Source organism: Scophthalmus maximus, chromosome 4, assembly GCF_022379125.1.
Source record: "Scophthalmus maximus strain ysfricsl-2021 chromosome 4, ASM2237912v1, whole genome shotgun sequence".
Classification (NCBI taxonomy): Eukaryota; Metazoa; Chordata; class Actinopteri; order Pleuronectiformes; family Scophthalmidae; genus Scophthalmus; species Scophthalmus maximus.
The window spans coordinates 3,143,244-3,169,689 of NC_061518.1; the positions used below are offsets into that span (position 1 = coordinate 3,143,244).

General features: G+C 45.2%; 1 protein-coding gene across 3 annotated transcripts in view; it reads right to left on the reverse strand.

Annotated features, from left to right (window-relative positions):
• lrp4 (low density lipoprotein receptor-related protein 4) overlaps window positions 1-26,446 on the reverse strand; it is a 110,485-nt gene that overhangs the window by 13,721 nt on the left and 70,318 nt on the right. For all 3 annotated transcript variants that reach the window (XM_035628275.2, XM_035628274.2, XM_035628276.2), the window contains exons 3-21: window positions 26,288-26,404; window positions 21,050-21,163; window positions 20,826-20,942; window positions 20,124-20,252; window positions 16,264-16,383; window positions 16,043-16,168; window positions 15,528-15,653; window positions 14,480-14,614; window positions 13,268-13,393; window positions 12,551-12,781; window positions 11,113-11,269; window positions 10,343-10,560; window positions 4,656-4,832; window positions 2,866-2,991; window positions 1,858-2,066; window positions 1,228-1,309; window positions 1,028-1,133; window positions 733-934; window positions 443-632 (exon numbers count right to left, since the gene is read on the reverse strand). In XM_035628275.2, coding sequence (XP_035484168.2) covers window positions 443-632; window positions 733-934; window positions 1,028-1,133; window positions 1,228-1,309; window positions 1,858-2,066; window positions 2,866-2,991; window positions 4,656-4,832; window positions 10,343-10,560; window positions 11,113-11,269; window positions 12,551-12,781; window positions 13,268-13,393; window positions 14,480-14,614; window positions 15,528-15,653; window positions 16,043-16,168; window positions 16,264-16,383; window positions 20,124-20,252; window positions 20,826-20,942; window positions 21,050-21,163; window positions 26,288-26,404 — 2,808 coding nt within the window. The remainder of the gene's footprint in view (window positions 1-442; window positions 633-732; window positions 935-1,027; window positions 1,134-1,227; window positions 1,310-1,857; window positions 2,067-2,865; window positions 2,992-4,655; window positions 4,833-10,342; window positions 10,561-11,112; window positions 11,270-12,550; window positions 12,782-13,267; window positions 13,394-14,479; window positions 14,615-15,527; window positions 15,654-16,042; window positions 16,169-16,263; window positions 16,384-20,123; window positions 20,253-20,825; window positions 20,943-21,049; window positions 21,164-26,287; window positions 26,405-26,446) is intronic.

Sequence of the window (26,446 nt, forward strand, 5' to 3'; positions counted from 1 at the left end):
CATCTTGGGGTTTGATCTACATCTTTCACCATTTTATGGACCAAACAAATAAACGATTTATCGGGAAAATAATCAACAGACAATGAAAATAATCGTTAGTTGCAGCTCTAATAATCACAAGCTTAATTCTGTATATTAAAAAAATATCTAAGGATGTTTAGAAAAACCTTTGTTTGTTTGTTGTTTCTACATGAAAAAAAAAATCAAATGAGGTATAGAAAGCTACTTTTTCACTTTGGTTTGTTAACCTAATGCTAACAGTTTTTTGCCACTGTATGTGTGCACTTAAATCCTTCAGTTATTGTTCCATTCATTTCTGATCCAGTGTATTGTAGAGATAAAACAGTTAAAATGAAAATAAAATAAAAATATGCCAGTGTCCTTCAACTTGCTGTGTACACGTATGCGTCAGTCTTGATCGAGCATGTGCAGGCGCACTGACCTGTGTCGCGGTGCCGGTGGAACATGTGAATGTCCATGAGGTTCTCCAGGTTTTCGGCCAGCGTGTGCCGACCCAAGCCGGTGAGCTTGTCGGCGCTCTGGATGCTTTTGGACTGCCAGTCGGTCCAGTACAGCTTGTCATCGTGTACGGTCAGGCCAAAGGGGTGCGGCAGCTGGCTGCCAATCAAAACCTGTACACGAATAATAAAAAACATCTGGTGAGATCTGTACACCTCGTAAAGACCGAAAATAATTTAACAATTTGTGAAATCAAGACATAAGACTCTTCACCTGTCGGTCAGAACCGTCAAAGTTCCCAAATTCGATGGTCTTCATGCCAGCGTCGGCCCAGTACAGGCGCTGGGTCTCGTAGTCGATGGCGAGCCCGTTGGGCCACGTCAGATTGGACGAGATGATGACGATGCGACTGGAGGCGTCCATTCCTGCGCGCTCGATCTTTGGGTTGGCGCCCCAGTCGGTCCAGTACATGAAGCTACGGAGGAGGAATAAGTCGTATGAGAAACAATAAGAAAGTTGTGTGAGCTTCAGGTTTCAAGTGTTACTTTTAAAATCGTTAATATCTCACCCTCCGATCGGGTCGACCACAATGTCCCTGGGCCGGTCCAGGTTCTCCCATATCAGGACAGTCCGCATGCTGCCGTCAGCATTCGACACTTCGATGCGATCCGTACCTGAGAATCCCAAAGGACCGCGTGACTTGTTAGAATCCATGATTGCATCGGAAATATGACTTTATGTCAGAATATATTAAATAAGGCTGGTTACCAGCATCGGTCCAGTAGAGCTTGCTGGTCACCCAGTCAATCGCCAAACCGGCAGGGCTCTCCAGACTGGTGTCCACCACCACCTGGCAAAAAAAACAGGGACGACAAAATAGATTCAGAAGATAATTATTGTTGTTATTCAAATAGGAGCAGTAATTAAAAACAACAACAACTGGAACTCATTTTTACTCAAGGGTATAAACAGAAAGCCACTATGTCCGACCACCGTGAACCAATAGTGTTGCTTCTTTACTGTAATTATAATTTTTTTTTGGTTTAAATTGTATTTGACTTCTATTATATTCTAGTGTTTTGAACTGACTCAATGAATCCACTTTTTGTGAGCATAGTCGTATCCACCAGCGTGAGCTTTTAATTTTTTCTTCTATATATTGGTTTAGTTTTTCTCTGTGTGAATTAGTGGACAACAAAATAAACTGAATCTCACATGGATGAGTTAAACTGTACACTTAATATTTTTGACAAAGTGTGGATTGCTGGTGTATGTTCCCACCAGCCCCAGTAGATGGCAGCATTGTATAAAGTTAAATCCCTCCGTTTCTTGCGGCTGCTTCCCTCTGATGATTCGAGGACAGGTGATGGGATTTCAGTGGATTCTGACGTCACTCACCTCCTGCTTGCTGCCGTTCCACAGCGCTCTGTTGATAGAGTCCGTGGTGACGTCCGTCCAGTAGACGTAGCCGTCTTTGGCGTCCCAGTCGAGCGCCACGGCGTTGCGCACGTCGGCCAGCGGGATGACATCGTCGGACATGTCCTCGGTGTCGAAGCTGATCCGTCGGATGTCCGTCCTTCGGGCAAAAAGCAGGAACTTGTCAAGACCTGATTAAAGACCAAAAGGTCTTCTGTCAGTCTTCTAGGTTTTAACAGTGGGGGGGTCAACAGTGAACACAGCAAAACAGCACTACCACACACACACTCACTCACAACTAGAAGCCCGTTAAACTGACCGGTTAATATCATCATAACATAATTATCCAGAATGACCATAACAAAATTTCTATACTTTTTTTTACAGCTCAGGGTGAAAGTGTGATTTAATTTTATTTCAAGCAGTGTAACAGTCTACTTTAACTGCACAGGACCAAAAGTATGTAACGTATTTCGTTTTAAATTTCCATGAGAAATTAACATTTTAATTATTCTTTTTCCTCAAAAATTATGTTTCCTATGACAACCAGCACCTCAATCAGTCAGACTGGTCAGGACCTTTTAATGCATGTTATGAGATTATCTTTTAACGTTTAGTTTTTAAACACCAATTCACTGTTAGATCAGCAAAACTTTGCAGTAATCTCTTCAGGATTTTAACAAAACTTTAACGTTTTTACTCTTTACGAGCGAGAGGAATCATCAAGATCCTTTGGCAGAAGTCCAATGACAGAGAATAAAATAAAATAATATAAATTTCAGTTTTCTCATTCTAGATCCTTATTTATTAATTTATTGTAGGCATAAATTCAATAACCAGGACCTGATCATAATTGTGGGGGTTGCATTCGGAATAAAAACTACATATATAATACAGTTTATTTAATGCATTTGATAAATAAATAAATAAATAAATACATAACATCCATCGTCTTATGACACAAGTTTTTTCAGGTGTTGTGGTTCTCACCATTGGCACAGCTGTGGTGGTCCATCTTCTTGAAGCCGGTGGGACAGGCGCAGGTGTACGTCTTGTTGCTGGGGAGACACAGGTGGCTGCAGCCTCCGTTGTTGGTGCCGCAGCGGTTCCTGCCGCCTGCAGGAGAGACGGAGACACGCGGCTCAGTGTGTGTGATCGTTTATGTATAAAGAAATTGTTTCAGCGTTCATAGATGGGTTTTTTGTTGGATATGTTTTCAGCAACTGCTGCGGCCTTTTTTGTTGTTATTGAATTTTAAATGCTCGAAATAAATAAATAAATATTAGTCTCGTTTGAATGACTTTGCCCATCATTGCTATTTTCCAGGATGAGATTTCTACCTATTGTATGAAGTTGAGGGTGTAGTGATTCTTTACAGTGATTTCAATAATGTGAAATATCTCAAATTAAAATTATGGTATCAACGAAATGATAGGAAAAAAAATGTTGGTTCTTGAAAGCAGAATTTTCATTTAAACTGAATTTGGAGGCATTGTGCAACTTTTCAGGAATTTGTTGCCATTTTTTTGGGGAAAATGCTAATTCGTTTTCGGCATATTTTTCTTCATAAAAGCAAAAGTTTATGTAATCAAGATGTATCTGCAGAGCCTTAGACTTAAGTTCTGGATTTCACTGGAAGCCGCTCTGCTTTTAATCTGCTCCATATCTGTTTCACGATAAGAACGAACAAGACTCAACAAAATAAGAAAGAAGAGCGGCCGACCGCTCTCTGCCAACAAAGAGGCTGTTCACAGTTCATATTAGCGCCGGACTGTATTTTATCAGCATGATATCCAAATCTTTCTCTTGGCCTGATCTCAAGTTCAACATTGTGTGTGTGTGTGTGTGTGTGTGTGTGTGTGTCTGTGTGTGTGTTTGTTAGTAAGAAACACAAATCTGTAGTATCACGCTGAAAAAAAAACACACACTCTTCAGCTGGCCCCTTTTTTCACCACAGGTTCTAACACAAGCACAACAAATCATCCCATCATCTCAGGGTGTGAACAAGGTTTCTCGCTCCTGTGTGCAATGATACCCTTAAAGAAGGTTCCTGTAGTTCGCTCCTTAGTTACAGAAAATACTATGAACGAGAAACTGCAGAGGCAGGATTTCTTTTCTTGGACGGGCAGTGAGAGTTGACAATGTTTTGCATGCACCGCTGGCAGTCGAGTCGTGACTGGTGAGGAGCGACCAGGAAGTGAATGCGGGTGACTGTGCCCTCGTTTCCCAAACGTCTCCATGTCCGGACTACAACGAAGCCCCGGAGTTTTCAAAGGAAAACTGGGCCAGTTGAGTTTTTCCGGGAAATTCCCGAAGTGGCGTGGACAGCAGGCATAACCAGAGCAACAGAGATGCTTTTTAAAACTAAAACGTAGAAGCGTGGACGTAGCCTAAATCACGTAAGTGACGTCAATTAGCTTTTTCCTAGGCCGACTGTTTGACTGTTAAATAACCGGCCACGTTACTGAAAATTTGTGATTGCAAAAACCTAAATTAAAAAAGTGTAAAGTAAGTGTAAAAAAAAAATGTAACAATATCAATATGTAAATCTGCCTTTTACAAGATAAAACAACCAATCGAATGAATCCATTGTGATGCTATTAAATAAAGCTGTTGCTTTGTGACCTTGCAGTAATTTTGGAGGGCAAAAAACAAAAAAAGTGATCTTATAGAGTTATGACATTAGCTGATTCTACCAACAATCATTGGCAGTAAAAGAAATTCACAGGAATAACATCAAACAAACGTTTAAACTCGTCATCTCGCCCCTAGTAACCAACCTGCGGGCTGCCGCTGCGGGTGCAGGGTGTGAATGTCCATGGGGAAGTGCAGCTTGTTGCGGATGATCTCCTGGTTCTTGCCGGTGAACTTGTTGGCGCTGTTGATGCTCTTGGTGTGCCAGTCGGTCCAGTAGAGGCTGTCCTCGAACACCGTGATGGCAAACGGGTGCGGCAGGCCTGAAAGCAGATGGAGAGATGGAGTTCAGAAAGATTGGAGACATCCTTCATGAAAGAAGCACGGCAGGCGTTATGTTTGACACCTTTAGAACGGGCAAAAATACTACTGTGGAGTTTTCAAGCCTCTTTCCAAACACACATTCGGCGTGTTGCACCGACACTTTTCCAAACATCCTCCCAGTCAGGGCTGTGGGCTCGGCTGATGTCATATCATCCCCATGTTAGAGCTGCTTTCAAGTACTCTGGTGCCGCTCGTCGGCCTGGAGCTGCTTTTTTAAGTCGTGGCCAGAGAGTCCAGAGGCAGCGGCGCTGCGTCGGTTTTCCTCCAGCAAATGTACATGTTCCCGTCCAGAATAAAGAAAAAAACAGTAGATCGATCGAGAGAGAGAGAGAGAGAGAGAGAGAGAGAGAGAGAGAGAGAGAGAGAGAGAGAGAGAGAACCTCGAACAACATCGGACTGATTCAAAGAGTCTGGTTCTGGAGGGATATTCTGGTCTGACATCATGACGTGGTTTACTGTTGGAGATTTTTTACAACATTGTAATGGGAGATTTAATCGTGAAGGACAGTAGTCCCTGCCATTACAAGGTGTGTATATAATATGTTTATTCTCTCCAAAGTTAAGGATAAATGACCTCCCTTTTTAATGTACAATTCTTTATTTATTCATTTCATTTTCATGCCCTGAACGTGAGATGTCTTTTGTCTTTTATTAAACACTGTCTGGAACTAAACAGAAGAGCTCTCCAAATGCCATTGTACATTTTCATGTACAATGACAATAAAGACTCAGATTCTTTTGTCTATGTTTCAAGACAATGTAAATGCTTAGTATTTCTCCTAAGCGTATAGATTGTCTTGAAACCCCCCCCCCCCGCATCCATATCTTAAGTACAACATGTCTCCTGAACATTCGCGACTGAATGAGCAATAATCAAAGTTAAAACCAGAGGAGCGCGGCCGCGTCCGACTCGCCCACTTCAAACGAGTGAGGAGAGGAAGAACACGGAGGAAACACAACTACGAGATTCGCCTCACGTCAAACGACCATGTGTCCTTCTAACTTTAGCGGATAATAGTGTGCTCACGTAAAACCCCATCACTTATTGTAAGTAGTAGGTTCAGAAGAGTTTGACCTCATTAGAAATTTGCATCGAGGCTTTTAGCCTTTTTTTTGGTCATTTGCGTGATTCTGACGATTGTCATGTCTCAAGTGTTCACAGCCCCGTGTGTGAGTGGAACCGCTGGATTAGATTCGTCTCCAGCGGGAACATCTGCTCAGGGGTGACTCTTCCACATTCGTCCAAAAATCCCAGAGCTTAATCCTCCTCCGGTGAAGTAGCTGCTGAACGGATGGAAAAAGTGATTCCTGCTGCTACATGGAGCTGTGGCGGCGGTGGCGGCGGTGGTGGCGGTGTGGTGGGCGTGCTGGCGCAGGGGCTTTTAAAAACAGCGCCGATCATTTAATGACAGTGTTTTACAGCGCGGCGTAAATGTCAAGTGGTTAAATGGCTAAAACTGGAGAGAAACCAGGGTGATAATGAGCCGCGGGGAATCGGCGGGTAATTGGGCGTGGGCACGAGCGTGTGCTCGCTGAGACAAAAAGTTTTTATACGAGGAAAAAACAAAACCGTTTGCCCTCGCGCTCCAGGTGAGGAGCACAACCGCCGTACTGTACGGGAACAAAGAACCCATTTTACTTCAGTCTGCCTCCCTAATCTGTACAACCTGTATAAATGAGTAACAACAAATTGCAGAACAGAAACATCAGCGATGTAGACGTGAGTGTCGCAATAATATTGTCCGTTCCCTTAGAAGGGAAGAAGGCGTTTTTCAGTTTTTTTTAGTTTTGCTATATTTTGATTTTCCGCCTCTTCTCTGGTGCCTGGGACTCTTGCTGCTTAACAGGTGGATTTCGGCGGCGTGAGATTTAATGAAGTCTTGTCTCGTCTTCAAAGGTTAATTTCTACCTCCGCCAAAAAGGCGCCATGGGTCCATCGTCGTGCGTTTGACGGCACGATTGAGCAAAAGCGACAGAACCGATTTCCAGGGACACTTTGTGGAAGGGGCGGGGCATGACCCTGCAAGAAACAATTAGAATTTTTGAGTGAATCTGGATTAACGGGCGGTTCCAGGAAAAAGAATTTCACTTTCTTTAGCATGGTCAGAAAGGTCATTCTCTGAGTGCCCTTCTTGTTAAATTAAAAAATATGATGCTCCTAAATAACCTCATTAAAAATAAATAATTGCTACAGTAAACTCTTGGCATCTTCTGCTCCCCATATTAGAAATGCAAATTACTGGCATCTTTACCTTGAATCCTGAGTAGAATTGGGTAGTGTATGACATTTTTCGGGGATTGCAACAGTTAATCGATTAATCGATTAGTAATTAGCTACTAAATGAAGCGGTTAAGTAGTTTTTATTTTCAAAAAAGTCAAAATTCTCTTGATTTCAGCTTGTTAAATGTGAATATGTTCTGGTTTCTCTGCTCCTCTATGACACTAAACTGAATATATTTGGTATGTGGACAAAACAAAACATCATCTTGGGGTTTGGGAAACAGGATTCAACAGTTTTTTGGAGCAAAGAACTCATCGATTAGTCGAGAAAATATCCACATTTAATCGATTATCAAAATAATCGTTAGTTGCAGCCCTGATTGATACAAGAGTTTCTATTCCAATCCTAAAAACAACACTGTTTTACCTAACTTTAAAAAATACATATACATGTTTTCCAGAGGAAAAAAAGAAGCCAAACTTCTCAAATGTTGTCTAGATGAAAGCAGCCATAGAAGAACTTATGATTCGACAGGAATAGTGTGGTCGAAAGATAAGTCGAGAATTCTCCCTCCTTTTCCAGGTGCAGGTGGTTGTGAGGTGATGGTGGCGGACTGTGTGTGTGTGTGTGTTCTCTGATCTTATCCTCACATGAGGGAGACAACAGTACCATCCTCCCCCCCTTCCCTTCCCTTCCCTCCCTCTGAGTCATCGACACCTACAGCGGCGCCTGGTTTTGATATGGTCACCTTGTTCCCTGTCGTCTCCCCCCCAACACATCCCGCCCATCCTGCTCCCGCTTTTCCGGGGACAGCTGGAAGAGCAGCTGCAGGCCGACGGTGGGGGGTGAAATCAAACATCCCCAGCCAGCCTACGCAGCAATGTCCCCTTTTAACCTACACGTGGCACGTCCCCGACCCCGTCCTCTCACGTCTCCTCTGACTGTCACACACACAAGCACACTCTCTCTCTCTCTCTCTGCACGCCATCAGAAACACAACGTCACTCGACCGGTGATAACTTTAGCTCTGCGTGTGCGATGTCTCAATCTTGCTGACCTATTTTCCAGGAATTTCTTCTGAGCACATTGCTGCTCCTCAGAGGACGAACACTACATTTTTCATGCCCCTCACTGCCTAGTGCACTTATTATTGTTTTAGCCAGTTACATCTGTGAACATTTAAGACTTTAAAACGTGTGACCTGAGCTGTTGTTGTTGTCCACCGGGGGGCACCGTTTCTCTGGTTCTATTCTCATTAGACTCATTGTCAGCGAGGCACCGCTGCAGTACACAAGCGTTTGTCCTCGGGCAGATGTACTCTGTGATCGCGCACACACACACACATGCACACGCACACACACGCACGCACACACACACACACACACACACACACACACACACACACACACACACACACACACATGCCCCCCCGCCTCTTCTCGTTCCGTCCCCCACCTCAAGGTGCACAGGTGTGCAGACTGGATAGCGACGTTATCCGTAACACCCGGCTGCCCTCCAGCTCCGGTGACAGGAGGAGCTCTGGCTCACATCCAGCTAGCGTGCACACACACACGCACACACACACACGAACACTTGATACACACATTCCTGGGCACATCAGCTTAAAATGTAACCATGACACACACACACACACACACACACACACACACACACACACACACACACACACACATACACACACACACACACACACACACACACACACAGACACACAGACACACAGACACACGAGTGCACACACCATTTGCCCTGTGTGTTGTCTGAGCAAACAGAATCTGTCGAGGAAGGACAGGACCAATTACAGCCTTTTATCCCTAGAGCACACATCATTAAGGAGAGCTCTGTGGGCTGATTACACATGCACGCAAACACACACACACACACACGCACACACGCTCTTGATGGTCAGCGATAGATTTCCACACTTTTTTCCTCTTCGCCAGGAAAAAAACAGGACAATTTCCAATATTATTACTGCAACTCACCATTCACGTAACCTTTGTGTAAGAATTCGAAACGTATTTCTTGACGTGAAACCACCAATTTGTGATTTTGAATCAACTTTGTGCCTGTAGGTTAGTATCTCTTTGTCTAATGGTCAAATCTAACTGTGCCCCAAATTAAAAACATTTTTGGCAACTAACAAACAGATGGATACACTGATCAACTGGAGTAAAAGACATAGTTTGGCAAACGTAGGCAGACGACTCAGTGGTCTACCTTCAGAAAAACACAGTTTCATCACAGTGCATTGATCTGAAGAAGGAAAGACGACTGTATTCGTGTGAAAGCCTTCATGTGAACCTGTTTCTGTTCAGCTTCCAGTGATCTTCACGTTTAACTGACTGATGAACATGAAGCGAGAAGACGCATCAAGTCAAAACCCCAGAAACAAATCTGACTGCGACATGAGATCACAGAAGTAGGCCAGTGTGTGTGTGGCATGCACAGCTTCATGTTGCCATTTATGGCATCTGTGTGCGAGTGTGTGTGTATTTCGGTGGTAGGCATGATGCATATGCTCCTTAATGGAAATATGGCACTGATTAACGACCACATGGTAAAAATGAAGTAACGTCAATATGCTGCGTCCTATATATCTAACCCCTTATGTATGCGGGTGTGCGATAATTAATGAGCCAGACCTCTGCAGACCACAACTCCTCGTCCAATGAAAAAGCTTCAGCTCCCTCTGAGCTTCTTACTGTAGATGGAAGACTGACAAAGGCTTCATTTTTCAGTTTCACAAGGTTGTCGTACGTTTATTTGAAGTCCAGTCTTTATGATGAATTAATCATATGAGGGATCATAGGTCAAAAATATCCTGTACAAGGAAAAATATACGTAACCAATAAGGACGGAGGGAGGGAGGGAGGGCGCCTCCATTTCCGCACTCTGTGGTCATTTGTCCGTATTGGTGCACGTCTTCTGAAAGCTTACGGACAGGACGAAACGGAGCAGTACCACCGGAAAATTGTTGGGGGGCAGTGTAGCCGATAGCTCAAGTTAGACGACCAATGAACATTATCAAAACCTTTTCCACGGTCGCCATGTTTGTTGTTGTCAGAGACCCTTGAATCTAAGCTGCCCTCTTGTGGATGTTTTAGCCTAATAACCGTGCAAACGTAAAGGAGGCGTGGAAGCACGTGGTCAGTGACAGAAACGGACGAGCATGTAAGCGTGAGCCTCAACAGGCGAGCGTTTACCTTGGCTGATGACGGCCTTGCGGTTGCGTCCGTCCAGGTCGGCCCTCTCGATGACATGGTGCTTGGCGTCCACCCAGTACATGCGGCGGCCGGCGTAGTCGATGGTGAGGCCGTTGGGCCAGAACAGGTGCGTGTCAGCGATGACCCGCCGGTTGGAGCCGTCCATGTTGGAGTACTCGATGCGAGGCGTGTTGCCCCAGTCGGTCCAGTAGATCTTACTGAAAGAGGAGGACGGGAACAGTCGTGGGTCAGTTTAGTCGTTTACACCAGCTGCGTCGACAGAAGACGAGAGTTAAACAGATTGTTGTCGGGATTCTCCGTCACATCCTCCTCATCACTACTCATCTGTTCTGACCGGCCTCAGAGGGAAGAGAGGCAGGAACTCCTTTTTCTTTTTCGTTGTTTGTTATTTTTCAATTATCCCATGCAAATGAGCTTCCTAATAGGCTGAATGAGTTTCCCGAGCTTTAAATTTCTCCCGGGGCTTCATCCAAACCTCTCCCCAGCCACCGCAAGCATATGAAAGCGAGGAGGAAAACACGCTTAGCGGCCGCCCGCTTCATAAAGTACTCGTTCCCCCACAGACGCTCGCCCGTGGGCGCCGCAGTGCTGCTAAACTTTAATCCCTGCTCTGCTGCGTCACTACAACTGGGACACATCCAGAGGGGATACGAATGGGTACGAGTGTGTGTGTGTGTGTGTGTGTGTGTGTGTGTATAAACCATCTGTAATGTGTTGTATATAGATTGTGTGTGTGTACGGACACATACCCCTCTATGGGGTGCAGCGCGATGGCTCGGGGCTTCTCCATGTTCTGCCACAGCAGCACCTTGCGCTGCGTCCCGTCCAGGTTGGCCACCTCGATGCGGGACGTCCCCGAGTCCGTCCAGTACAACTTGTCATGGATCCAGTCTATGGCCAGTCCACCTAACGAGAGAGAAAAAACATTACATATACATATATATATATATATAATCTTTTCAATTCTTGCATTTTATCTGCCTGACTATGATTTGTTTACATGTGAGTGTTCACATTTTTAGAACTCCAGCTCCATTCATGAATTTCATACACTAGTAAAGCTGCAGCAGTTAATAGATGAATCGATTAGTAATCGATTACTAAATTTATCGCCAAGTTTTTTGATAATTGATTAATACAAATTCTCTGATTTCAGCTTCTTAAATGTGAATATTTTCTGGTTTCTCTGCTCCTGTATGACAGTAAACTGAATATCTTTGGTGTGTGGACATAAAAAAAAACATCATGTCGTGGTTTGGGGAAACACAGTCGACATTTTTCCACTATTTTATGGACCAAACGACTAATCGCTTAATTGAGAAAATAATCAACAGATTATTCGATAATGAAACTGATTGGGTTGCAGCCCTATACATGACGGATATCGATTCTCTACTCATCACTTTTAGAAAAGAAATCAAGTTAATGTTCTTCCCACGGTGTTGAACTTTTCCTTTAAACTGTGTCCTATGCTGAGTTTTGTCTCTCCGTTCTTCACAACTATTTATATTTTCATGGTGTTCTCTATTCACTGTGTTTATGTGAGGGAGAGAAGGTAAGCTAGGTGAGGAAGAAATCTAATAGGGAAATGTGTGTTGTCAACAGGGGTGTAGCACCAAAATTCCAGGCCCCTTTACATAAGCAGTCTCTGTGGGCCCCCCGCAGCTATGATGCATATTCATTTATGAAACTGTGTGTGTGTTCTAATAGTAACTAGCCAGCTAACTCATACTGAATTCAGGCAGGTCAGTAGATTAGCTGACAGATTCTCATGCTGAGTCGTGATGGGCGGACTAAACCGTCTTGCGCCTTTTGTAAGAAGTGAGAGGGAGAACCTCAGAGAACTTCCACTCGGTGCTACGCCCGTGGTTGTGAATATGAAATGTTGATGCTGAGAGAAAAGAACCAGACAGAGATATGAGACGAGAAAGAACCAGTAGACTGAAAATAAGACATTAAGAGAAAGCGACAAAAAGAAAGAAAGACTTGAGTTTGAACAGTATTGATGTCATACTGCAGAACTTCTATACGAGCGAGGTGATGGATGAAGTGAGCGAGAGCAGAGCAGTTGGACATGAAGCAGCAGAGCTGAATACATTTAAAAGAAAAGAGGAAGATAAATGAGTCTGTTGTCCTGCATTTGAACCCCCCCTGCCGCCGCCGCCGCCGCCGCCAACCGGCACCCACCTGGGCTCTCCAGGCCGGTGGAGACGACCTCCTCCACGTTGGAGCCGTTGAGGTTGGCCTTCATGATGCGGTCCAGGGTCACGTCGGACCAGAACACCAGCTCCAGGTTGTGGTGGAAGTCCAGGGCGATGGCGTTCTCCAGGTTGTTGAGCAGCAGCGTGTACTCGGAGCGGTGCGGCAGCACCTGCCGGATGTCGATGCGGTTGGCGAACAGCAGGACCGGCTCTGGACCTGAAGGGTGGACGGAGGACGGAGCGAGAATCCAGACACGAGAGAGAAAGTAACAAAAGAGGACAGAGATTAATAAAAAAAGACTGGTGGTCACTTTTAATAACAGAGAGCATTAATCTCAACAGAGGTGACGGTCTGGGCACTGGCAACCGCCTGACAGACAGACAGACAGACAGTCCTGACCCGGGTTTAACTCTGGTCTGCAGCAGATTTATGGGCTGCCGTACCAGGCCCTGCACTCTACCACGCCCCCGCCGCATATCTAAATCTAGTCCAGACCCCTCGGAATGAGCCAACCTCATTCCGAGTCCATTACCCCCCGCAGCCGAGGGGAATGGATACGGTTACTGTTGAGGCAAAGTATAAACACCGTGCAAGCGTGTTTTTATTGGAGGTCAAACCCCCAGCGACTCTCCGGCGGTCACATGTCAAGGTTGAAACGTAGTACGGTCGGTGGGGTGAGGTGTTTTTTTGTTGTTTTTTTACCCAGAGCTTTGCAGCTGCGCTTGTCGGGTCGGAGCTCGTAGCCCTGGACGCACCAGCAGTGGAACCCCCCCTCCGTGTTGGTGCAGCCCTGGCTGCAGTAGCCCTCCTCGGCGCACTCGTCCACATCTGGAACGGGGAACCAGACGACAGGAGAGAGGGAGACAGGAGAGGAGATTCGGGCATCAAGCAGTGAATTCACGCAAGACACAAAAAGCAAAAAAGAAAAGAGAAAACGCATCCACATCTGACTTTATGTTACAGCTCGTAAACTTTGGCACAGCGCTAGAAACAAATGTCACATAGATTTGTTTGTTTACCGTGAATATTTTAAATTCTGGCTATACTTAAAATTAGAGCTGCAACAGTTAATCGATTATTAATTGATTACAAAATTAATCGCCAACTATTTTGATAATCTGTAGTAGTTTTTATAAAAAAATACAGAATCTGAATATTTTCTGGTTTCTTTGCTCCTCTATAACAGTAAACGTAATATCTCTGGTGTGTGGACAAAACAAAACATCATCTTGTGTTTTGGGGAAAAAGACATTTTATGGACCAAATAACGAATTGTTTAATCAAGAAAATAATTGTCAGATTGATAGATTCTGAAAATAATCGTTAGTTGAAGCCCTATTTAAAATGAGATCCACACTAATTTCTAATCCATACTTTCCATATCCTTGTCAGACGGTAAATTCGTTCATACTTTTGGGAAGTATCCAGCAGACAGGAAAAACAAACTGACTGACAGGAGTGAACATAAACTCTGTGGGGTGCAGCACCGGACATCGACGGCTGCGATGTAACGGTTAGATTTGCATTTCTTTCCTTATTTTGACGTGTTTTCTTTTGTGAGATTGTGCAGCCAGTGCATTTTCTTTCCCGTTCCGAATTTCGTCCTCATTCTTTGAATAGGTTTTAGTCAAATTTTCAATGTCGGGGGGAGTTGCTTAGCAACTGACCAATCGACAAACTCCACAGAGGTCATGGACATTATCACCCTTTAGCCTGCTCGCTCGCTTTCAGTGTAAACTGTGTCGGACACACACACACACACACACACACACACACACACACACACACACACACACACACACACACACACACACACACACACACACACACACACACACACACACACACACACACACACACACACACACACACACACACACACACACACACACACACACACACACACACACACACCCTGGCAGGCTTTGCCGTCGTCCATCAGCCGGTATCCAGTGTGACAGGTGCACTGGACCAGTCCTCTGACCATCTGACACTTCTGGGAGCAGCCTCCATTATTCTGGTTACAGTTGCCCTCGCTGGAGCGCGGCCCTGCACGAGGAAACATAAACACAGCACGCTGACTCAGGAGAAATACAACCACACACACTGTAAAAAAAAATGTAAGAAGTATTGAGCCTCGACAAAAAATTTCCGAGGAGGGTGACGTCGTCCCGGACACGAAATGTCTAAAACTTATCCCCCTCTCCTTTCAAGCTGAAATATTTCCAAAGGCCAGAGAGTAATGAATGAGTCCCACCTAATCTGGAGACTCCACATGAGTTTTCCTTTCAGAAACAGCCTCACGCCGAACTGTCCAAATTACACACAATCGCGATCACTGTCATTTCATAATTCAACAGACAGATTGAATAAAAACAAAACGTCGAACAATATTAATGCTCCACGGGGGGGCATGACGCTCTTCCCCCTTGTGAGCGTTAACTGCATGTGTGAAAAAACTGGATCCATGCTCGACGCGTCGGACCGCGCGCACAGCGGCTGTGACGCCAATGCAAGCGCCCAAAAATAGTTTTGACTGGCGCTTCAGGCGCGTCAGACACAGTGCAGTCTTCTCCTGGAGAAGAAAGGTGTCGCTGCTGACAAAACACCACGTACACGGCTGGAGTCACCACAAGAGGTAGAAGGAGAAGGGAGGCGTCACACGCCACGGCAACGGCAACAGAGCTGGTGTTGTGGTTTCGAACTTGCTTTCAGCTGAGCGACGACAGATATGTGTCTGTAAAATCGGAACTGTGGAATTTTGATGAGAGGTGCTGTGATGCAGTGTGATATATGAATATGACAAACTTCGTGACTTAAACACCGTTATGTCTGTCGCCATGTCATCTCATAGTCTCTGTGAGTTTTTAAAAGGAAAAGGAATGGGATAAAAAAAACTAAAATCCTGAACTTTCAGACTTAACGTTCAAGTTTTCATTCTGCTGCCGATATTTCAACTCACGGCAGTCGTGGTGCGGCAGTTCGTCGGTCCCGTCTCCGCAGTCGTTGACCTCGTTGCACACCTTTCTCTGACCGATGCAGCGTCCGTTGCCACACTGGAACTGATCCGGAGCACATGGAGGAGTTTCTGTGGGAAGGTGCGAGGAAAGAAATATCCCGTGAGACATTGTGCATCTGAAAAACAAGTTTAAGATTTATCCCATAAATATCTTTGGTTTCTTTGTGGACATTGATGTTGTTAATGTGTTCACTGTTCATTTTGATCCCAGTTTCACTTGTTTGTCCACAAGTTGGTGGAATTTTTCCATGAATGGAAAAAAATGCAGAACAGATTCGGTTATTGTCTGAAAGCAGCTGCATTTCTCAACCCCCCAATTTTTTTTTAAAATGAGAAGAAAGTGAGTTTGTCAGCAGAGGGGCTGTTCGGAGCTGTTGTCATGGCAACCATTGAAGCTTGTGTTATATATTTAGCTCCTGCAAAAAAACAAAAACAAAGATAACAGCCGCAGTCCCTACCGGTCTTCTCGCAGCCCTCTTCGTCGCTGCGATCCGAGCAGTCGTCCTCACCGTCGCATCGCCACGACAACCGCACGCAGCGTCCGGTCCCGCAGCGGAACTGGTCGGCCGTGCACATGGACGTGGCTTTAAAACACACGCACAGACACAGATTTTTTATAAAAGATATGATATTTCAACATGAGAACGTTCCGCTGATTCCGACGGACGCAGCCACTCACTGCAGTTCTTCTCATCCGATTGGTCGTCGCAGTCGTACTCGCCGTCGCACCTCCAGCCGGCGTTGATGCACATCCCGCTGCTGCACATGAACTCGACGGATCTGCACGGCTGGTGGGAGGCTGCACGCACACACACGCACACAGTGACATTAGAAACATGATCGACACAACAGGGAAACAAGATCACAGCTGTAAAATCTTTTGAAATTAAATATCGGCTACATAAATCATCAGTACGCTTCAACCTGGAGTTCAGACTTGATTGATGTCACACTGTTGATGTCAAATGTATTTCACTAACATGTCATCATCAACCAGGTTCTTGACCTTTTCTGATATCGTCTGGTGACATGATGATTAGATTAATCAATTGATCTCCGTCAATCCCGATGATTTATTCATTCATTATTTGAGTCGTATCTGGTTCCAGCCTCTCAACAGGATTTGCCGTTTTCCTCTGTAAAATTTTGTGAAAGAGTAAATTTAATTTATTTGGTTTTCAAGAGCCATTGATTGATCAGAAAAATAACAGCCTGGGACACAGACGAAATTCTGGGAGTTCACTTCATTTTGCTCTGCCAGACTCACGGTCTGGATCCCCTGATAATGGGCGGGGTTAATACCACGACGAGGGAGAGAAGAGGCTTTTGCAAACAACCAAGATGGCTGCCGCTGATGAGCGAGCATTTGAATCTGCTACCTCGTCAGCGTTAAACAACCTTGAAGGTGGGTTCCCTGTGCTTCCAACAGGATTCAGGTAAAAGTATGATGACAGATGTCACATGATCCTTTGCTGTCATTGGTTGTAGGCCTATCCGATTGCATTTTGGTCTGCGTCCGGACATCAGGCTAGAAAACTGTAAAACTGAGAACAAGTCCCTGGAACTGTGAGATGAAATTCTAAAGTTTTACGTTTTCTCTGATTGTTGTCTACAGAAGAAAAACAACAACAAAAAATATATATATGAAGATATATATATGAACATGAATTGGTTGTGTTTATTTTGTGCTGCCTTGTCATCATGTCTAACTCGACCATCACAGCCGTCCCACCTTTTTAAATCTCCCACCACATCGCTACGTGTGATCGGATCAAAGCGAAGCTCCAACTGGCAGCGGATGAGGGACGGAGGGGGACGGGAAGATTAAAGCTGAATCAAACATGAGCATCTTAAAATCCCCAAATGTGTGTGAATGTGTGTGTGTGTGTGTGTGTGTGTGTGTGTGTGACAGCACCAGAGTCGGCTCGTCGTCGGTAGGAAACAGAAAAAAGACGAGCGAGGGGAAGAAAGGCTGAGAGAGAGAAAGAGAGATGTTGTAGAGCTTCGATGGGTCCGCGTGCAGACTTATCAGCTGGGCGAGAGAAGAGAGAGAGATGATCAGAACAGCAGGTGGCTCGCCCACAAAGAGAGAGAGAGAGAGGCTTATACGCCACAAAAACATTGAAATGATTCAACCACCATTTATCTCTCTCTCCTTGTCGCTCTCTCTCTCTTTCTCTCCCTCTCTCTCTCTCTCTCGCACGCACGCACGCACGCACGCACACGCGCACACACACACACACACACACACACACACACACACACACACACACACACACACACACACACACACACACACACACACACACACACACACACACACACACACACACACACACACACACACACACACACACACACACACACACACACACACACAGCACCAACTATGCCGCTTCATCTGCTCAGCTATGCAGGCGAAAGCAGTACGAGCGTTCGCAGCAAGGGAGAAGTGTGATGTGCGTGATTATGTTTGTGTGTTCACATAACGGAGGGAGGGGAGAGAGGGAGAGAGAGAGAGAGAGAGAGAGAGAGAGAGAGAGAGAGAGAGGGGCTACTTCTCTAACAAAGCGCCCTTCATGTGTCTGAAGAGTCCATGCCAAGGAATGCTGTCTGAGGATGGGCTGTCTTATGCCTTCTGAGGAATGCCTACTCTCCTTGAGCCGGTGTGTGTGTGTGTTTGGTGTGTGTGTGTGTGTGTGCATGTGTGTGTGTGTGTGTGTGCGTACAAAACTATCTGTATGTTTCAGAAAGCAAAGCAAAGACTTGGTGAAACAGAATTTTCTTGATTTTAAAGACACAAAGACACTTTTAAAAAAATGTTTTAAATAAAAAACTCCAGTTCCGTTCAAGTGCGTAGTCAAAGAGTAAAGGATGACGGGTTGTGAACAGTCGCGGGACGTGAGGAGCAGCTGGCGTCGGGCAGGATGTGGACTGATCTGTGAACCCTGCCGGTTTTTCAAAACGTGACGGACATACGGAAACGGGGACACATACTTTCTCTTGACGTCTGAACCGTTTAAGAGATTTTGAAGTTTTCAAAGACGCAATCGTGTCCTGCATTTGCTACGAGATGTGAGGCAGTGTTTTCACCTTTAAGTGTTTTTTTAGGCCAGTCTGTCGTCTCTCTTTAAAAAAAGTTTTTAGCTTTCATGCAAGCTCAACCCCCCCCCCAAAATAAGAGGGGGAAAAAAAACGGAAAAAAGGATCAAGTTAAACACTTCAAACGCGAGGCGGCAATTAAATAAAAAAAAAGAAGAAGAAGAAAAACCTGGATGTGGGAGGAGACGACAGCGAAAGCGGAGAGCGGCTCAGTCGACTGACGTGACCCTGCAGATGATCAAACGATGTTACCAGACCTTGGAACGGTGCTTATCGCACTGCAGATAAAGGCATCAAAGAGAGGAACCACCGTGTGTGAGAGCTCCTGTGTGTGTGTGTGTGTGTGTGTGTGCGGGCGGGCGGGCTTGTTTTACTACATTCTACGCTACGAAAACTGAGGAGCCCAACTATACTTGTAAGGTCCGACAGCTACGAGGACGAACAAAATGCCGTTTGAGATGTTTTTAGGGGTTAATGTTAGGAGTTAGATTTATGTCAGGATAAGAGTTGGGTGGGGAGATGTACCACGACGTGACACCCCCCCTCCCCGGTTCATTTGAGATTTGCCGGTTTGGTTCCACCCTGTATCCCTCGGTTCTGACGGAGTGAGCAGTGAATCTGTTTCGGATTCTGGCGGCAGCGGGGAATCAAGGGCAGTGCACGGGCCGACGCTCGTCGACCTCTTTACTGTGATCAATGATAGATCTGTAGAGTGTCCTCTTTAGTTTTGAGTATCGGGTTTTTAACTTTCCGATTTCATGGTGTGGTCCGGTTTTGGCTTTGTTTTGTTCCGTTACTCTGCTCCGGACACAACAAATTGCGTGGGGTGCGTAAACGTGCGCCCTGCCGCCACTGGCCTCGCACTTCCTGTTTCTGGGACACGTGTGCAGCGCAGGGAGGGAGCATTAAGACAGGATGAAGAGAGGAAAGATCTACGCCAGAGAAAGAGAGCGTGAAGAGAGAAGAAACTTAACTCTCATCTCATAACGTCTTAACGGAGGACTGATCTCTGAGAAGAGCTTCATCTTCCACTCTTACGCAAGAAACCGCTCAGCGAGAGCCTGGAGCGAAGCCACGGCTCGGCGAGTGTGTGTGTGTTGGCGTGTGTGTGTGTGTGTGTGTGTGTGTGTAAGGAGATAACAACAGCTCACTGTGAGCTTCATGAAAGCAGGACAGGCTGGATCAGCCACTGCTGCTGGAACAATGTGTTTTGTTTCGGCTCTTGGACGCGAACCAAGTTGGAGCCGTCCGCACCGCGAGCACGTCAGTGTAAAGACAAGCGCTTACAGTCTGGATTACGGCCGACACGGTTTGAAGTTTTTTGTCGTGTTCAAATCTAAAGGAAAAGAATCTGAGTTTGCGGGGGCCCCGCCGTGTTTGGCTGTTGGAAGCCCGACGAGTCAGAGTCGCGTCGGCGGGCAGACGACGAACACTCACAGCAGTCCGACTCGTCCGACCAGTCGCCGCAGTCGTCGTCGCCGTCGCAGTGGTAGATGTCCAGGATGCAGCGTCCGTACGCACACTGGAACTCCTCCACGCTGCAGGTGGCCGTCATCACGTCGGAGGCTGCACAAAGGAGACAGAAGGGCGTTGAGACGGGTGCGCGGACCGTCGAACACACGGAGAGAGAGAGATATCTCTGTTACGACTCTTTCACAAAGCTCTGTCGTAGAGAAATGTTTTGGGTTTTGTCAAGGTTTTTGAATCGTGACGCCGCAGCCCCAGGAGGCTTTAATCAGAGAGACTCTGTCCTGAAGAGAGAAGAGTCTCATCTATAAACAACATGGCTTTAACACTTGGGAAACTTTTTTTGTCGAGAATCGTTGATTGCTTCATTTGGATTTGGGTATTTTTGATATGAGACGGAAGAAAACCCCCCCTTTTCAAAATGATTAATGTCTTTTCTATTCGTCGCTGACACTCTGCCGCCACAGATACAGTAGGTCGCCTGTTTTTAAAGTCTTCATTAAAACACTTTGCCTCGTCACATGATTCATAAAAACACACACACACACACACACACACACACACACACACACACACACACACACACACACACACACACACACACACACACACACACACACACACACACACACACACACACACACACACACACACACACACAGAATGACTTACGGCAGTTTTCCTCATCCGATCCATCCTTGCAGTCCGTGTCTCCGTCGCAGTACCAGTGCTCGGCGATGCAGCTGCCGTCAGTGCAGCGGAACTCCTTGTCCGAACATTTACGCATGTCTGTGACGGACAAGGGTCGTGGTTACAACACAGCGGGAATGAACTACATTAGTGTGTGTGTGTGTGTGTGTGTGTGTGTGTGTGTGTGTGTGTGTGTGTGTACCCACCGCACTGTTCGTCGCTGTTGTCGCCGCAGTCGTTGTCGCCGTCGCAGTGCCACAGGCTGCGGATGCAGTAGCCGTTCTGGCAGTGGAACTCGTCCTCCTCGCACTCCCTGGGAGCTGCGGAGAGGAAAAAGGAAAGACAAAGTGATCAGAGCTACTACAGAAGCGAGGCGGAGCAGATACTGTACGTGATCTGCTCACAGCAGATCGAAAATGGGACTGGTGTTGGGGGAAACTGTGGCCTTTTTCATGTAAGGCTCAGAACGAAAACAAGGTGAACTTTCAGTCAGCAAGGCTACTGCGGCTGTCGTCACATTCGCCAACCGATCGGAAAGAGAATCGCAAAATATAGATCGCCAAAATCTTTTACTCCGGCGACGACGCGAGTGTATTTATCCGGCACTTTTTAACAAAAACAAAAAAAAACCATGAAACCAAAACCACCTTTTAACGAGCGGCAGTAAAAGTCTCAGGAAGCACTGAGGCCGTGGTGGTCGGCTCAAATTGACATCGGAACATAAATAAAAAAAAACAACACTTAAAACATCCAGAGGAAAAAATGTCAAACTGTAATTCAAACGTGATTCTACAGACCCTGAATGAAGACCCTGCACACGTTTTGAAACTTTGATATTTCATGTTTTGGAAATCTTTTATAAGGTATTCGTCTCTGTGTTGACCCTGTGACACGACAGTGACCTGTCCAGGTTTGTACTCTGCCTCCTACGTCGACTTGGATTGGCTCCTGCCCACCGTGTCACTCAAAGGATAAGGAGTATAGATAATAGATGGATGGATGGTTGTTAGAAATATTCTCTCTCTCTCGCCATTCATTCCCAAGATAAATGTTGTCTGGGTTATGAGCCTTTCACAGACATGTTGGTATCAGGCCTTATCTTTACAGATATGAAATCTTTTATTGTACAGAAATATCATTTTACATAAAATATACATTATGTTTATTTTCTTCATTCAAGTTCTATATATTTGGGTTGCATATGTGTTTTCTTTTAATTTACAGTTATTCATGATGAAAGTTTATGGTTAAACTAAAGTATTAAGCCTCAATTACATTTTCTTTGTCGTAAAGGTTTGATACAGACATGTTAGGAATCATTGACAGATTAAAATATATGTATAAATATATCGGCCGAAGTATCGGTATCAGAAATCAATTTTGTGCTCCCTAATATCGATATCGGCCCCCAAAAATCTATATCGGTCGAGCTCTACTAATAACTCCACTAGAGCTGCAACAGTTAATCGATAAATCGATTAGTAATCGATTACTTAACTAATCACCAACTTTTTTTGATAATCGATTAATCGGTTCAAGTAGTTTTTATGTGGGGAAAAGTCAAAGTTCTCTGATTTCAGCTTCTTTAATGTGAATATTTTCTGGTTTCTTTGCCATATATCTTTGATGTGTGGACAAAGCAAATCATCATCTCTGGGTGTTGGGAAACACATCCAATCATTTTCTGACATTTTTTGGAACAAACAACAAATCGAATAATCTAGAAAATAATCAACAGATTAATCGATAATGAAAAAAATCGTAAATTGCAGCCCTTAATTCTACTAATTCATATTCATTATGACTACGACTGTGGACAATAAAACCTGCTACAAGAAACATACAAAGCAAGAAAAACATTCTTCTTTGCAGGTAAATGTGAATTTATGTGTAAAACATACGCATACAAAGTCTTCTGTTTAAAAAGTCTTGAATCATTTAGCTAAAATCAAACGTTTCTTATCAAATCTCCCGTTCCCATAAATTTTGAACGCAGTTTTTTAAATTCAGGACTGGTTTAATCTTCCAGACCTGTCTCATCCCATCTGTTAATTTAACATTCTGGCTGCCGCAGGTTTACAAAAATGTTGTTTCACCTTGAAATGAAAGAGGTGAGACGCGTCTGTCATTCATAACAACGGGCCCGGACACAAGTCGCTCCCTCCGCTTGACTTTCCCGTGCCGCCGCCATCGGCAGCGTTTCACTTTCAAACCCTTTCATTTATCCGAACGACGCCTCCGCCTTTCTTCTTTTAATCACACCTGCGTTGACAAAAGGCCCCGAGAAGGATTTTTTTTTTTTTTTTTGTAAACGCTGCCTTCTACTGTTACCGCCGCAATCGATGGCGGAGGCCAAGCCGCGCTTACTCGCCCCCGGGGGGCGCCGAGTATACAGCTTCGTCAAGGAGAACCAATGATGGATGGCCCCTGGCAGGAGGTAATCTATAATTTATCACTGTCGTGAGTGTGTGTGTGTGTGTGAGTGTCGGACAGCTGAGACAAACAGGAGGAGATAAGGAGACACAGAAGCGGAGGGACGCCCACGGAACGGACAGGGACAGAAAAGAAAGAAGAAGATGATGAAGCTTCTCTTTTTTCTTTTCTTTTCTTTTTTTTTTTTAAGAGAGATGTTATTATGGACGCGATCCAGCTCGGAGATGAGATGACAACGAGACGTGAGGCTCCAGGGCACAGTGTGTTTATACGTGTGTGTTTATATGTGTGTGTGGACATGTTTTGTAGTTTTTGTATGTTTGGAAAATTTGCGTTGGGTCTATAAATGTCCACCAGCCGATGACTAGATTTGCGTCCCTTCGACGCTGGCCTCACACTTCCTGTTTGGCTGAGCTTATAATGTTCTATTAAAAAAAAATGTTTTGCACATAAACAAACATATTTGATAACATGTGATTATTACACCATTGTGACCAGGATGTGCACTGAGCAGGAAGTAAATAATGGTAATGAAATTAAACATCCATGTTCCCAAATGACCTCAAACTATCTATAGCATTTTTGTTTTGTAATTTTTTGATACTATACTGATAAATGTGTGATAACTAAAAGCATCCAATATACTGTACACACACACACACACACCCAATATACTGTACACACACACACACACACACACACACACACACACACACACACACACACACACACACACACACACACACACACACACACACACACACACACACACACACACACACACACTTTTGGCTGCAAGACCTCAGCTGACCTCACCAACGCCAACCTCCCTCCCCCTCTGCCCAGACGCCCCTCCCCCTTTCAAAAAACACAGGAAGGGATTGTAGCCCAACAGCAGCTCCAAATGAGAATTTAATTTCGTCTGCACTATTGACATATACGCTCATTTAATCTTTTATACGACTTGTATGAAAAGAATTGATTCGCTCGCGTTCTCCTCTCTGCCTCCCCCCGTGCTCTCTCTCTCCCCACTCCCACCAGTGAGGTAAACACAGGGAGGTCGGAGGTCAACAGGCCCTCAAGACGCTCATCATTCACACGGCAGCCAAATCTAGAAGGGCAAAAGGTCACCGAGAGTCATTACCGGGCTGACCACGTGTGTGTGTGTGTGTGTGTGTGTGTGTGTGTGTGTGTGTGCGCGCGTGTTATGTTTTTCCTTCTGCGTTTTAAAACTTAAAAAATTCAGAAGATGATCTCATGTTGGAACACACACACACACACACACACAGATCCACACCCCGGGACACGCCTCCACCTCCACCTTCCGTCCCCGTGTTTGTCTGAAATCTTGACAACTACTTTGTCTCCAGCCGAGCGCAGTGGATCGTCTCTCCCCGACTCTCAATAATAAAAAAAATCAAAAGCCGCTGCGTGTCGGGGAGAAACAAAACATATCGGGAGGTGAAAGAGAAAGGAAAAACAAAAAAGAGCCATGAAATAATAAGTAGTTTGGGGAACGAGGGGGGGAGGGAAATTTACTGGGCATGAAGATGAAAAATTCATATCGCCGTCTTCCCCATCAGGAAGTGATTGGGTGTCTGGGCCGCTGGTGCAGTATGTGGGTCAACCAGGGAGGATAAGAGAACGTCTGGATGACAGACGGATGAGAAGAGTCGTTCAGACGAGAACGAGCTCACCGGCCTGTAACTGATGTGACACACTAACTACTGTCACGTCCAGGGCTGTTTCTGCTGCCAGAGATATTACTTACTGTACAGTAAGACGTGTTTGAGCGCCTCTTATCAGGGCATCACCAACTTCAGCCTTTCTCATACAACAAGAGGGATGAACCGGTTGCCAGTTTAACGGCAAACTTCTGCTGTCGAATATTACGAGTTTTCATTAACAATAGGGCTGCAACTAAAGATTATTTTCTTAATCGATTAATCAGTCGATTATTTCCTCGATTACTCGATTAGTTTTTCGGTCCATTTGTCACAGAGGAGCAAAGAAACCAGAACATATTCACATTTAAGAAGCTGAAATCAGAGAGTTTTGACTTTTTTTCTTCTTCATAAAAACTACTTGAACCGATTAATCGGTTATCAAAATAGATGGCAAATACTACAAGTGACCCAAAAGGAACCTGAGGTCAGGACAAGTGCAGGGATCTGTGATGTTGGTGGCATGTAAAGACCAAAAACAAATAAAGACCTGCGGTTTGAGTAATAAATTCATAGATCTAAAGGCTTTTCAAATGCCAAAAAAGCAGTTTTTAATATTCACATTTAAAAAAATAAATCAAAATCTCTTGTCACAACAACCAGAGAGGCAGCCTTCACATTAACCTATCAGAGATTCAGAGACGGCCACTTTTGTGTGTGTGTGTGTGTGTGTGTGTGTGTGGGTGTGGGTGTGTGACTCATCAACGCCAACGCTTTGGCAGATGCCAGATGAACAAGAGAGCTGCAAATACAGGAGCGTACAGAACACACACACACACACACACACACACACACACACACACACACACACACACACACACACACACACACACACACACACACACACACACACACACACACACACACACACACACACACACACACACACACACACACACACACACACACTGCAGCAGGCCACAGGCAGCTCAGGAACACACAAACACACACACACACACAAATAAAAATAGAAACAAACTGAGGGCAAAGGTCAGGGAATGTCTCATGTGGTGACAGCGGAAGTGCTGACCTCGCGCAAGTGTGTGTGGGAGTGAGTGTGTGTGTGTGTGTGTGTGTCACCCAGGCAGCTCCTTTAGACTCCAAACAAACACCTCGGTGCACATGGCTGCCTCAAACATCTGTCCACTTTAATAACTCATCCCCACGAGCCTGACACAGTAGGTCGTCTTCGTGTGTGTGTGTGTGAGTGAGTGTGTGTGACACATATCAAAGCAACTGCCGTGTCTGTGTTGACGAGAGAGAGAGAGAGAGAGCGGGTCTACTTACGACAGTCCTGCTCGTCGGAGTCGTCCTCGCAGTCGTTGTCTCCGTCACACACCCAGGAGCGACGGATACATTTGCCGTTGTCGCAGTGGAAGTCGAGTGGCGAACATGTGGGCAGCACTGCGAAACAAACAAACAAGGGGCAGACAGCCGGAGTGTCAG